The 14,386-nt window shown below is 35.5% G+C and overlaps 1 protein-coding gene across 1 annotated transcript; it reads left to right on the plus strand.

Moving 5' to 3' along the window:
* Nucleotides 1–7,076: 7,076 nt before the first annotated feature.
* Nucleotides 7,077–14,307, plus strand: LOC147390540 (ATP-dependent zinc metalloprotease FTSH 2, chloroplastic). Its single transcript, XM_086458376.1, has 5 exons — nt 7,077–7,235; nt 10,578–11,808; nt 12,209–12,522; nt 12,680–12,920; nt 13,841–14,307. The coding sequence occupies exons 1-5, from the start codon at nt 7,096–7,098 to the stop codon at nt 14,177–14,179; spliced, it is 2,265 nt and encodes a 754-aa protein (XP_086314502.1). The 5' UTR covers nt 7,077–7,095; the 3' UTR covers nt 14,180–14,307.
* The last annotated feature ends 79 nt before the right edge of the window (nt 14,308–14,386 follow it).

A 14,386-nucleotide genomic window follows, 5' to 3' on the forward strand; every position in this document is an offset into this window, starting at 1 on the left:
GATTGAGTAGGCCACGTGGGGTAGTCAGATTATCACAACTCTACTGTAATTTGAGACAATGTTATTCCTCCATATTGTTTGTGCTTTAAGCTTCACTCTGAGAGAGCAGTAAAATCAGTTAGTTATCAGTTTTGTGAGGGAAGCTTAGAAAACCTCAGAATATTAAAAATGAAAGAAAGGGAGCCAAGAGGATAAAGAGTTGCATTGCTTTTTAGGACAAAAGACATACAAAAAGGCAAGATGTTCCTAGAATGTTATTAAAAGCCATAGCCACAATTGTACAGAATGTGTCATTGCAAATGCAATTGGCCATGGTCCACCATTAGAAAGCTGGCGATGAGAATGGCACGATGGTGTGAAATTTCTGTTGATTGGGATTATTGACACGACGGGCTCCTTAGGTACAAATGACGTGTTTTGTGTACCAATTGAATATCGACAAATTAAATCGTAATCAAATCTCATTGTATTCTAGAATCTTCTAAGGAGTTGACCCCATTCTTTTCAGACACACATTATGCATTTTTGGGGACCATTTGGTTGAACCGAGGTCCTCAGCTTGTACCTTCTAAGTTCAAAATTTTTAACTTCATTTCACTCAAAGTGTGATATGAGGTACAATCTTGAGGTCAGTCCAGCGCGACTCTAAAAAAAATGTTTTTATTTAAGTTATCTAAATTTTGGTGCATCCAATCAAGAAAAAAAATAAGCATCTATGGTTCTTAGATGAAAAGCATCTCTAGATGCACTAGTTATGAGAGTGAGAGATTGATCTTGGAAGAAATCAAACCTCCGTTGTCCTTAGATTGTTGCATTAGCTACTCCTTCGGTTTTTTTTTTTTCTTTTTTAAGAACCTCTTTCGGTGTGTTTATATCCTTAATTGGTATTTTATAAAAATAAATGGGTGGCAATATAAAGTCTAAATTTAGATCAGGTGACCCTTTATCCAATTTCCATTGAACATAATTGCATTCTTGGCTCGTGTTTGAGTAAGTGTTTTGGGGGGATATTGGCTAAATGTATAGTAATGTTGTAATCAAGTTAACTCGCAAGGTTGGAGATTTAGTTTGCATTCTTCGACGAATCCCATCAATAATGTTTGTGTCTTGTTTGTTCTTAATTTTTTTTTGTTCGTTACCCTTGTTTTGATGTTGTCCAATTAACTTCTAGAAGTCATGATATTTAACCTATTCCAACGTACATTAATACCATAAATTAAACAAATCAATTAATAGAATCCAATTATTAGATAAAATTTTCAAATCCAATTACTAGAAGTCGCCAATCAAAATGATTTTTCCCGTATTAATCCACAACAAGATCTTATGGGGTCAATGGATCCAAAAGATGTTACATGAGACATTGCAAAGGGTGACATCAAGTTTTTTGTGCACGAAGGGCAACGAATTCTCATTTCAAGATAACATTAATTTTTACAGCTTTCGTATATGCTCGATTCCATCAATAACGATTTTTTTATTTGAAAATTTTTACTCAGTCAGTACTCAATTGACGTGGCAAGGGCATAGAACAATTCTTGAAAAAACGATCTATGATTTTGTATCCTTGCCACATCAATCATATACAAATCCAATGAAAAAATTTCGAGTCAAGAAAATCATGACTCCTCCATCAAACCTATCATACTACATTATCATCATCACCATCTATATGTTATATATGTTATCTCAGTTACTTGAGTTCTAGATATAAATATTATTTCGAAAAACACAATCCAACTTCAATAAAATAGTATTTACTGTAATTTTTATTAATTTATTACAGTTAGTTGTACTTTAAGTTGATAAATATTAATATCTAATGATATGAAAGTGTACTTGCAAACATTAAGATTCCTTAAATTATAATAATAAAGTGGGGATCATAATTCTAAAAGCTTCCTTATGTCTACTTGTGGAGAGGCAATACCACCGTTATCCGTTCCAACGTCACGTTGAGAATTAAGAAAATTAGTTCATGTAATTAGCACCTCACATGCAACCCTCACTCTCTGAGTCAAATATTCTTGCCTCGAGATTACCACAATCTCAAAAGTCCTAGCTAGTACAATGATGCCATAGGAAGGGTGCTATGTAGGTATTGTAGGACAAGAATCTAAGCCGCCGTAATGGTTGACTATGATGGCACCATCATCTTTGATTAGGAAGTTTGTGATAGTAATGTCAAGGATTTAATCATTACAGCCAAAATCCCAACTATTTTAATCCAATAACTTAGGGTCTAGGCCGAGCATTTAGGTTCTAATAAAGATTTGATTTATAAGGATTCAATTCAATATTGTTAAATAGCATATGCGACTAACATATGTTATTCGTATATGCGATTTTGCACATTGTATATGCAATGATATATATTATAAGAAAAAAAATGCTATTGCATATTGACAGAAAATATGATTTAGAATATGCGATTGTAACATATACGACTTTTACTTTGAAAATAATATATATGAATATACGATCACATTTGATAATATTGATTTGATTTGATTGTTAGAATAGTTGCACATCGCTTGTATACCATTGGGATGTGTAATGTATAAAACAGGGCAACTCTCTCCTTATAAGTCGATTTTTAAGAATAATTTAGGCTCATGGACATTAACATGGTATTAGAGCAATTATACTTTAAGAATGAATTGGGTTAGCATCTCTAGTTCTGTGTGGAGGGAGAGAACTAAATGTCTCCTACCTTGATACTGAAGGAGAGTGTTAGAATAGTACCACGTCGTCTATATATTATTGGGATGTAAAATGTATGAAGCGGGACAACCCTCTTCTTGCATGCTAGTTTTCAAGGATGAGTTAGGTCCATGAGGGTATCTCGATCCAATAGGACCTAATCAATTATACTTAGATAAGAAAATAAAAAAGGAAAGTCAATCAGACGATTAAGAGAATGCCATGTGGTAGAAAATCAAAATCTCTAACATTAAAATGTTAGAGTTCCATCATCGTTCACTTTCAATTTGTCTCATTTACTTTTCAAAATAACATCTCCACTATTAAAATTAGTACTACAAAGAAGTGTTTGTAAAAAAGCACTATTAGAGGATCTGCTCCCAAACAAATATCTAAATTGTAGATTTGTTTTTTTTAAATATAACAATAACATAAAGTAAAAGTATGAAAAAAGTAAAATAATTTTTTTTTTCTTTTTTTTGACGATTTTACAGATTTCTAGATTTTATATTAAAAGCATGTTTTTAGTCAAACTTGAATCATTAGGGTAGGCCACAATATTGGAACTAGGATAACAATCCAAACAGATGGTAACTATGATAAAAGGCCAAACCAAGGTCAGGGTCATTGATTGGACCTTGAGATTCACTATGCATGAATCTTGAGAAACATTGGATGGTTAACAATCAATCGATTAGACAGTAAATCAGTCATCACAATCAGATGTCAAAGAATTAGAGCTGGCCAGCAAGATCGAAGTGTCTCTTGTATATGTCAACAATGAATTTGAAATATTCCATTTCAAAGATAGTTTTAAAATTCAAATGTTCATCAAATCGAATCAAATAAAAATATATTATATTTATAAATATTTGAATTTTTTATTATTATTTTAAGGGAACAACTAGTTGCACACCACTAATTGCTGGTTGCACATTAACCTTAGGAAAATAGCTTCTATTTTAACCTATTAATTGCACTTCATTACGACAACTAAGATTTTCTGTGGTTCTATCTTATTTACTTGTCTAAATTGTAAATGCTCGTTATACGATCAACTATTTCTTACAAAAATATTGAACCAACAATAATTTCTATGGGCATGATTGAAGAAGGAAAAAAGAAAAGAGTGTAATAATCTAAATGAAGTGTAGAGAAATCTTTTTTTAAAGTGATGAAGTGCAATTAGTAGTGGGTGGTGTGCAATTAATTGATCCCTATTTTAATCTCAACCATACATATCTCGATGATACATATCTTAATAATAACTTTCAACCATTGAATTTTGTGTTTATAGAACCAAGATCTTGTGTCATATTTCTTGAGTCAACGGAACCTAACACCCATATATATGTTTGTCAAATAGAGGCTAAACCCATTGTCCTCCTTTATGTATGTCTTTTTCTCAATTAGCTTGTCCTCTATCTAGGGGAAGCTATTCGGATTTCAAGACTTTTTAATTTCAGGATAAGAGGGTAATAAAAAATTTAACAAAATTTGATATCGATCAGTATAAAAAACAATAATAAATTTTTTTTTTTTTTAAAGGTTTATACTTATGTTGGTTAATATATACTTGAAACTATGAGAGGGAAGGGCAATGTTAAACCACTTCTTTCTCTAAAGGTTTTGTACTCGCCTCCCCTAATAATCTGACGATCAAGTTAGTATAAAATTTGGTAGAATTTTAACTTAGAAAAATGAAAACATTTACGGAGAGAAGTGGTACAGTAGCGTTACTTCATTGTATAATATTAAAGTTTTATAACCCACACAATATACCCATTTTCATTGTATAATATTAAAGTTTTATACCCATTTTCATGTATAACCATTTCTTGTTTAAGAAAATGGATAAAGCAATGAATTTGTTATTTTCTTATCATAGAGATCATCCTTACAAAAAATCAGTTCAATCTAAAACTTCTAACCCATATTTTGAAAATTTATTAATGTTATATTATTTTTACATATGTTTTTTCATATGTCCCTTGATCCGTTCCCATATATATACATTTGAAATATATAACTCATGAAGACCTTGAAACAATGAAGAGGTTCACCATTCTTATTTCTTAATTTTCAAGTTACTTTGATAAATTTTTTTGGGGTGTCTAACTTTCCCAACAACAAAAAAGCACAACAATTTCACCACCTCCTTTGATCTTCGATGACCTAGCACAGCCATCGTGTCTGTCCTCCCTCGATCATGTTAACATGAAAAGAAAAAAGCAACAAAGAGTCAACCAATCTCCATTAACACATTGGACTGTGTGAACGGCTTGATTAGGAATACCAACTAAAGCGTACCACATTTACACTCAACTTATTTTATAGGAAAGGGACACCATATTGGAATCTTGAGGCTTGTTGTTATTGATGTTATAGTTGTTTTTCCGGAGTGATTTTTTGCCCACAGCCCAAACAACCGCTTGACATTTGGTGCAAATGACATAAGAAATAGAGAGACAATCTCTCTCCTAACCCGCACGTCTTCTGTCCATACATTTTCGTTTTAAGATTTCAAATCTTAAAATGGATTGCAAGGCCCTCATGGATTATCACAATAGAAATCTAACACCACAACCTTTTAGATTTCACAAAAAAACCCATATTCAAAACAAAACAAAAAAAAAAAGTTTTTTCAACTTTGATCTAAGATGTTGAAAATGAACAGCTACTAAGCACCTAAATTAAAATTCAACAGTGAAAAATAACCTATTTTTTATTTTTGTTTTTTTGAAATTTATAGAATTTCTTCCTGTACAATCTTGTGTCATCAGACCATGTTTTTGATTGCCACAAAGTGATCCAATGTTAGTTGAAATAAATTTATTGATTTGGATCTTGAGCCCGCAAAGGTCCAACACATTAAATACAAGTTAGGCTAGGGCCTATAATGATCGTCTTGGCCTATTATATGTGTGTATTATATCTTGTTAGATGGGTTTACACTTAGGATCCAACCAAGGCAAGGCCCAATAACCAATCAAAGACAGCACTAGTGAAAACAAAGTTTTAAGCCCATTCTAAGAAAGTGAGATCTCATTTTCATCTCTCATCTTTTCGCTACATTGACTTGTGTTCGAAGGACTTCCTTGTTTATTTTCCCGTAACATGGGAAAATTTTGAAAAGTAACCTCATATTTTTAGAGGTGCAATTTGGTTTGATTTGGGGCCAAATCGAACAAACTCGGTTTCACTAAAAATGAACTAGAACCAAATGGAATTGTCCATAAAATTGAATCAAACAAAATCGAATTGATGAGATTTGGTTTGGTTCAATTCTATGGGTTGCCAATATCCTATAAACCGGCTTAGAAATAACATATATTTTAATGAAAATAAATAAATATAAAATATTTTATATAATAAATCATTAATCTATACCCTAACTCTTAAGCGGTAAGCACAATTAAAAAAAAAATTGTCTTGGGGTGACACAAAGAGACACATTTGATGTGGTGATGCACAACATAACTCTAGATGCTTTTCCGCAAGATACGAGTAAAAAGCATCTACGGTTATGTGCACGCCACCATGACAAATGTGTTCCCCCTTGTGTCACTCCAACATTAGTCTTAAAAAAATCGATCATCCTCCAATTTATAATAAATTAGTATACCTTAAAAATATTTTATAAAAGTTCCGTTCTGTTCTCGGTTTGATTTAATTCTATACAAGTCTAAAAATCAAGAGCCAAACCAAATCGATTGGTTTCTACATTTTCTTAACCCAAAACCAAATTGCAATTTGTTCCAAACCGAATCAAACAAGCCCAAAGATATTGAATTAGTTCGGTTCTCAGTTTGAGCTAAACCAAGTTGCATCCCTAACTATTTTAACATAGCTGCTATTGCCACACTAACTGTTACTAATGCCACACTAATTCTTATGTAAAGCACTAAAGAATTGTACACATTTGATGCGGGGTTAGCAAAAAATTGGCGTGGCAATAGTAACTCTCTATTTTTAATCTAATTATGTTGAAGGAATTTCAGAGCGTGGCTTCTTGGAAACCATGAATCAAACCAAATTGGATTTTACTACAGTCCAACATCCTTGAACATCCAAGTATCCAACGAACGGCTGTAATGGAAAGAAAAAACTACACGTATCCTAGGGATTGAAACAGACTTCCCAAAAAATCAATTTTCTTGAGAATCTCCAGAACATATCTTATCATCTCAACCATTCGTTGGACCCCAGAATTTTCAAACCAAAGATATGAACAGAAATGTATGTCATGTATGGTTCAGCCACGTATTATTTAACTTTCATGTGGTCCCCACATATTCTACAATCCTGACCGTCAACTACGTTTCGTAGGATTGAGAAAATAAAATATCAAGGGTGGAGACGAGTTAGCCATCCATTCATAATCTGACACGTATGTGTCTCTGCACCACACCCACTCCTCTAAAATCATCCTCTCACCTTTCTTCACTCAACACTTCTCTAGTTCTATTCTCGAGTTTCGAATCGAGAGACCTTCGATCCTCTCTTCTACAGTTTCAATCTGGTCTTTTTAGGTATGTTTTTAGTGATTTTGTTCTTTCTTTGATAGTTAATGATGTTTTTGTTTAAACTTTATACTATAGATTTATTTCTGTAATTCATTTGGTTACTTTAATTTCTTTGTTTAATGGTTCCTTGATTTCAAAATCTTAGATCATAGTTTTGATTTTAGTGATAAGGGTCTTATTTGATCTTGGGTGTTAGTTAAAAATTTCCTTGGATTTCAAATATATTGAAATTATGTCTCCTTGAATTTCAATTACTATGGGTTTGAGGTTCAATTGTTTGGTTAAAAGTATAATGGTAACTTGATGATTAGCTCAAAAAAAGAACAAAAAATTATGGAATAAATATAGAGAATAGTATGATTTTGAGGCAAATTGGACCTCCTAGGTATCCCAATTCAATAGAAAGTGATAAGAACCTTATCTAATACACAAAAAACACCTGGATGTTAATGGTGAAGAAAGTTAAACCTTTATCTCTTTGGAGTCGTAGCATACCATGGCTCTCTGCAACCGATGTCCTCGACAACCCACTCAATGGTGGTTTACTCTAGTACCCTTCTTTCAAGGAACTTGGTAGCCATTTTCTTTCTTTCTCTCTCTCTCTCTCTCTCTCTCTCTATATATATATATATATATATATATATATATATATATATATATATAGGGTCACGTTCAATGGCAAACTTTTTAGCCAACTTTCTGGCAAAACATTTTTCAAAACATGAGTTAGAAGTTTTGGAATGGGCTGATTTTTGGTGAGGATGATCTCTACGGTGAGGAGATCATCATCACCAAAAATCAGCCCATTCCAAAACTTCTAACTCATGTTTTGAAAAATGTTTTGCCAAAAAGTTGGCCATTGAATGCTACCCATATATATATTCGACTGCCATTTGGTCGTTATTAAAGTTGGGTTTTCCTAAGAGATCTGGGAGGGAAATCATGTTTTCTTGCTTCCTTTCTCTGTATCCTTCTAGTCTTCGGGCTATATTAAGTCTATTTTCTTCAACTTCTTTCTAGAACTCCGAATAGGTTTTAAGAATTCCCTATATTGATAAGAAAGAAGAATGTACAATAGGCAGTCAAGCAAACCGACCTAGAAGCAAAATAGAAAAAAAGAAAGCAACTACTTTGAACAACCAGATCCCACCTAAAAATAAAATCCTCAAAGAGAACCCCTCTAAACTCAAAACAAAATTTACACCAAAAGAACATACCCAATAATATTTAACTTTACATCCCGAAGACTGAAGAGAGGAGTCCACTCCTTGGAAGATTCGCTTGTTCTTTTCCATCTAGAGCCCCCAACATAGAGCAAAAGGAAGGAAGTTCCACATAATTCTTTTTCTGCCACAGAACTTTGTCTGATCCCAATTTTGCAACAACAAAAAGGCAGAGTTTGGTAGCCATTTTCATAGGACTCCATGGTGGCTTTCACTAAACACCCTTTTTAGGTCCTCATATGCCCCTCAAGGGGCGGCTTTCACTTTGGTACCTTATTTGTAGGTCCCCAAGTTGTCTAAGGGGGCCCCAAGAAGGGTAGCACACCATGCCATTTTGCAGCTGACGCGCTCGGCACCAGTGGTGACTTTCACTCTGGTACCCTTCTTTCAGGAAACCTGGTAGCCCTTTTCATAAGACTATGGTGGTTTTCACTCTGATATCTTTCTTAGGATCTCAGGTAGCCCTTTCTCCAGGTTACACAATGTCACCCTCGGTTACCCACTCTTTTGGGATTTTCACTAAAATACCTTATTTGTAGCCCCCTCTTCCCCCAAAGGTTTGAATCCTAGATGCGGTGCTAGCTTTGATACCATTTGATAACTCAACCAATACACCAAATGCACCTGGGTATTAAATAGTGTGGAAAGTTAAGCCCTTATCGTTTTGGAGTCATAACAGAAAGAGATTTCTTGCGTAAAGGGTGGTTCATCATCTTATTGTACTTTCTCCATGCATGCTACTGTCCTTCCATACCTACTATCTTTTTGTACCTTTAGCGTGCTCTTATAAGGATTCAAAAGGTTATTTTTGTCTTTCTACTACTTAGCAACTCTCTCTCTAGATACGATCTTGATTCTATAATTAGAATAAGATTCAACATTTTCGCTAGAGGATTAGAAACCTATCCTTATGGATTTTTTGTTCAATTTGTGTCATTTTCTTCGTTTAGTGATCCATTGAGCGGCAAATGGTATTGTTGTTGTTCACCAAGCATACAATAAGCTTCCTTAGAGATTTCTCATGCAATGGGTTGCCCATCATTGACTCAACAAGTTGATTACAACCCTAATACATAAAAAACTAACCCTATGTCCTATTATGCTTTTTTGGTCCTTAATAATACAAAGCAGCAAGTGATTCTAGCATTTTATTGTAGTCCCACCATGCATGATACCATGCTAATGTAGCTACTATGTTTTTGTACCTCTAGCATGCTATAATAAGGACCATTACATAAAACTTTAGATTCTCAAAACGGTATTTATTTTGTCTTGGTATGTCATTGCAACTATATCACTTCTGTTGTGAGTCTTGATTCTATAATTGGAATAAGATTCAAACGTTTTCCTTGGAGATTTAGAAACCTCAGCCTTTTTGTAGTATCGCTTAATTTGCTGTTTCTTTGTTTGGAGAATCCATGGAGAGGAAAATGCTATTGCTTACTGAGCATGCAGTTAGTGTAGAGTGTCATTAGGATCAAGTTACCTGGGCATGGTTCACATTGCTCAACCCCTAACTCTTAGGGTACTCAGATAGGCCAGAGTCAATATATACAACTTTCCAAAAATTGTAAATGATTTTCTTCAAATCTCTTTTATTTATTCGATTTTTAGTATTCTACATAACTTTTTAAACATTATTGTAATATATAAATGTTGGGCATGGCTGAGCCATATCCATCATAGTATCCGGGTAACTTGGGGATTTGACTGGTCCAAGCAACATAATTTAGGATTACAAGGTGTGGCAGGTTCCATTCCCCATGGAACTTTCAACTAGTTATTTTTCATTGTGTTTTGCCTTTATTTGCTCTTTTTTAATCTAGAGTTCACTTGATTGTTTGTGTACTATATCCTCCCTGAAGTCACCGTTCTTGTTGTTGGCTTTTCTCATAAATTCAAGGTCTTACCTGTTCAACAAACTAAATTACTTTACGTAACTTTTTATGTTATTTTTAAGCCATTCTGATTCTATCTTCTATTAGGGGTTATACCATTCTGGTGTGTGTGATTAATTTATCCTTGTTTATGACAGCTAAATCTGTTTTTATTGGTGATAATTTTCTATTTCTGTTGGATATGGGTTTTCACTTTTGCTTTGTTTTTTTTTTTTTTTTTGGTCTAGTGCTTCCTTCCTCCTTTGGAAGCTCTTGTGCATTGATACATTGATGGCTACATCCTCAACATGCCTTGTTGCAAACAGCTTATCTACCCATAACACTAAACCAAATTTAAGCAAAGAAATTCATGGAAGGCATCTGTCTCCATCCTCAGTCCTTCCCTTATTGGGCAATGTGTCCAAACGAATCTCGGTAAAGGCATCTTTAGAGCAGAGACAACAAGAAGGAAGAAGAGGCTTTTTAAAGCTACTACTTGGAAATGTTGGACTTGGCCTACCTGCTTTAGTGGGTACTGGAAATGCTTATGCCGATGACCAAGGTGTGTCATCTTCGAGAATGTCTTACTCAAGGTTTTTGGAGTATTTAGACAAGGACAGAGTGAAAAAGGTGGACCTCTTCGAGAACGGTACCATAGCCATTGTTGAGGCCGTTTCTCCTGAGTTGGGTAACCGAATTCAGCGAGTACGAGTGCAACTCCCAGGCCTCAGTCAAGAGCTCCTTCAGAAGTTCAGAGCAAAAAACATCGACTTTGCTGCACACAATGCTCAAGAGGACTCTGGGTCTCTTTTGTTCAACTTAATTGGAAACCTAGCTTTCCCTCTGATCTTGATTGGGGGTCTGTTTCTTCTTTCGAGGCGTTCATCAGGAGGAATGGGTGGGCCTGGAGGTCCAGGCTTCCCCCTTGCCTTTGGTCAGTCTAAGGCTAAGTTCCAAATGGAGCCGAACACAGGCGTAACCTTTGATGACGTTGCTGGAGTAGACGAAGCAAAGCAGGATTTCATGGAAGTGGTGGAGTTCTTGAAGAAACCAGAGAGGTTCACCGCTGTCGGTGCACGCATTCCTAAAGGTGTTCTTCTGATTGGCCCTCCGGGTACTGGAAAGACTTTGCTTGCAAAGGCAATTGCCGGTGAAGCGGGTGTCCCGTTTTTCTCCATCTCAGGGTCTGAGTTTGTTGAGATGTTTGTTGGTGTTGGTGCTTCTCGAGTTCGTGATCTTTTCAAGAAGGCTAAAGACAATGCACCCTGCATTGTATTTGTCGATGAAATTGATGCTGTTGGCCGGCAAAGAGGAACGGGAATTGGAGGTGGGAATGACGAAAGAGAACAGACCCTTAATCAACTTTTGACCGAAATGGATGGTTTTGAGGGCAACACGGGTATTATCGTAATTGCTGCAACTAACCGTGCAGACATTCTCGACTCTGCCTTACTGAGGCCTGGACGATTTGACAGACAGGTTAGCATTCCTTTTATTTAGGAAAACACTTTCCTTACCAAGTAAGATTTAAACCCTACTTACCACATTAGCAATCCATCACCAAGAAAATCTTGGATCCCCCCCAAAAAAATCAATATTTTTCTTCTTTTGAGCTTGATCCAAGGTTTTGAAAATGAATGGCTATTGAACTTCCACCTAACTCCCAAATTTAAAATTAAAATTCAGCGGTGAAAAAAAACCTTTTTTTTTAAGTTCATAAATTTTTGTCCTCTAACAACCCTGAAGCATCGGATTATGTTTCTGGGTGCGACAAGTTGAGTCCAAGGACCCTTAGTAAGGTTCCTCACTAACTTAGTAAGGCTAGTCGGACTCTTTATTATATTGGCTTCTTATATTATATACAACAACACTATTGCAGGTATCTGTTGATGTTCCGGATGTACGTGGGCGAACCGAGATCTTAAAGGTTCATGGTAGCAACAAAAAGTTCGATGGAGATGTTTCGCTTGAAGTGATAGCCATGAGAACCCCTGGTTTTAGTGGAGCAGATCTTGCAAATCTCTTAAATGAGGCAGCTATATTGGCTGGTCGTCGTGGAAAGGTTGCAATTTCATCGAAAGAGGTTGATGATTCAATTGATAGGATTGTTGCTGGAATGGAGGGGACAGTTATGACGGATGGGAAGAGCAAAAGCCTGGTAGCATACCATGAAGTCGGTCATGCCATTTGTGGGTAAGAGCAACTTTTCTGCCTTAACGTTATTTCTAAGTTCAATTAACTTAAAATCTTTTATGTCACGTTTGTTCTCAACAGCTTTATTGGGAAGAATTTGTGGGATTTATAATTGCATGTAACGTCTTTGTTGCTGCTTTTGTTTTTGTTCTTGTAGAACTTTGACGCCGGGACATGATGCGGTTCAGAAGGTCACATTAATCCCACGTGGCCAAGCACGAGGACTGACTTGGTTCATCCCCACCGATGACCCAACCCTGATATCTAAGCAGCAGCTCTTTGCAAGAATAGTTGGTGGACTTGGTGGCAGAGCGGCTGAGGAAGTCATTTTTGGTGAGCCCGAGGTGACCACAGGTGCAGCTGGTGATTTGCAGCAAGTCACTGGTTTGGCCAAACAGGTAATTTTAACTACTTCCCGGTATCTCTTTCAACAGCTGCTTCTGCTCAAATTCTTGTGCAATTTCTTTTTAAAACAATTGATCCAAAGTTTCTGCTTTCTTTCATCAAGAGACCTTATATTGCCGCACCAACTTTTATTTTTTGCATGCCAAAAAATGTTTTTCTGAAACACAAGGAAAAATGAAGATGAAGACAGGAGCACTGCTATGGCAACTCCCTTTAATGATTGGATAGGTTTTCTTGCCTGGATAGTAGAATGGTTGTCTGCACCCCAAATAGCAAATTTAATTTCATTAATTGTGTTGTTTTTGAAAAAAAAAAAATGGTCCGTATGCCAATATAAGTTATTATTATTTGTAGGGCTTAAAATGGGTCAGTTTTGGGCCAGATCTGAGTATATCCATATCTAGGTCCGGTTTTTTATTTAGATCCGTATCTGAATCGGACTTGGATCCTATTAGCTAAAATCATATCTGAACCATTTTGTTTTCACTAAATCCACATCTGACCCAACTGAATTACTTATTCGGGTTGGATAATTGTGGACCATTCAACATTTTTTTTGCTATATTTTTTTTCTAATTGTTATACTATTCTATTCTACTCTACTATTATAATTCTTTTATTTTATAAGAATTCATGTTACATACCAGTAGTAGAAAAAAGATATTTTGAAAACATAGACAATTTTCAAAGCAATATATCATTTTGATCTAGGCGGATATAGGGATGGATCTGGATTTGACTCGGGTCCAGGGATATCAACCCAATTTTTTTTATTCGGGTCTACTCTAAGGGTCCAAAACCCCCTAAATTCGGATCACTTGGATTTCAGATAAAATCCAACCCATTTTATGCCCTAATTATTTAGTCGATTTCTTTCATTGAAATTGAGGTGGTTGGTTCTCTTTACTTGCAGATGGTTACCACTTTTGGAATGTCCGAGATTGGTCCATGGTCACTCATGGACTCAGCTCAAAGTGGAGACGTTATAATGAGAATGATGGCGAGGAACTCGATGTCCGAAAAGCTTGCTGAAGACATAGATGCTGCCATCAAGCGGCTCTCGGACAGTGCATATGAAATTGCGTTGACTCACATAAGGAACAATCGCGAGGCAATTGACAAGATTGTGGAGGTCCTCCTTGAGAAGGAAACTATTGGTGGGGATGAGTTCCGAGCAATTCTTTCGGAATTTGTGGAAATTCCTGTTGAAAATAGGGTTCCTGCCTCTGTACCATCTCCTGTAACTGTATAAATAGGCACATAGTCATACTGCAAATGTTGTTTACAACTGTTCATACAATGCTACATCGATCTCAATTTTATCCATTATCCTGAGATGTGTGGATTTAATTGTTATATAATCTTTATTATCTTTTGCTAGTTTAGATCAATAATTTAGTATAATTTGTGGATTTTGAATCTGTTATGGTCTTTGGAGTTGGGAGCTTTGGGTTTCAAT

The sequence above is a fragment of the Akebia trifoliata genome, chromosome 11, assembly GCF_017979445.1.
Source record: "Akebia trifoliata isolate Shusen 1 chromosome 11, ASM1797944v1, whole genome shotgun sequence".
Lineage (NCBI taxonomy): Eukaryota > Viridiplantae > Streptophyta > Magnoliopsida > Ranunculales > Lardizabalaceae > Akebia > Akebia trifoliata.

What these genes read in the sequence shown, in the direction of transcription:
- LOC147390540 (XM_086458376.1), top strand. Translation starts at nt 7,096, where the DNA reads ATGTGTCTCTGCACCACACCCACTCCTCTAAAATCATCCTCTCACCTT. An exon ending in TTTCAATCTGGTCTTTTTAG is followed by an intron (nt 7,236 to 10,577) that starts GTATGTTTTTAG and finishes TTTTTGGTCTAG; the next exon opens with TGCTTCCTTCCTCCTTTGGA. An exon ending in GTCGGTCATGCCATTTGTGG is followed by an intron (nt 12,523 to 12,679) that starts GTAAGAGCAACT and finishes TTGTTCTTGTAG; the next exon opens with AACTTTGACGCCGGGACATG.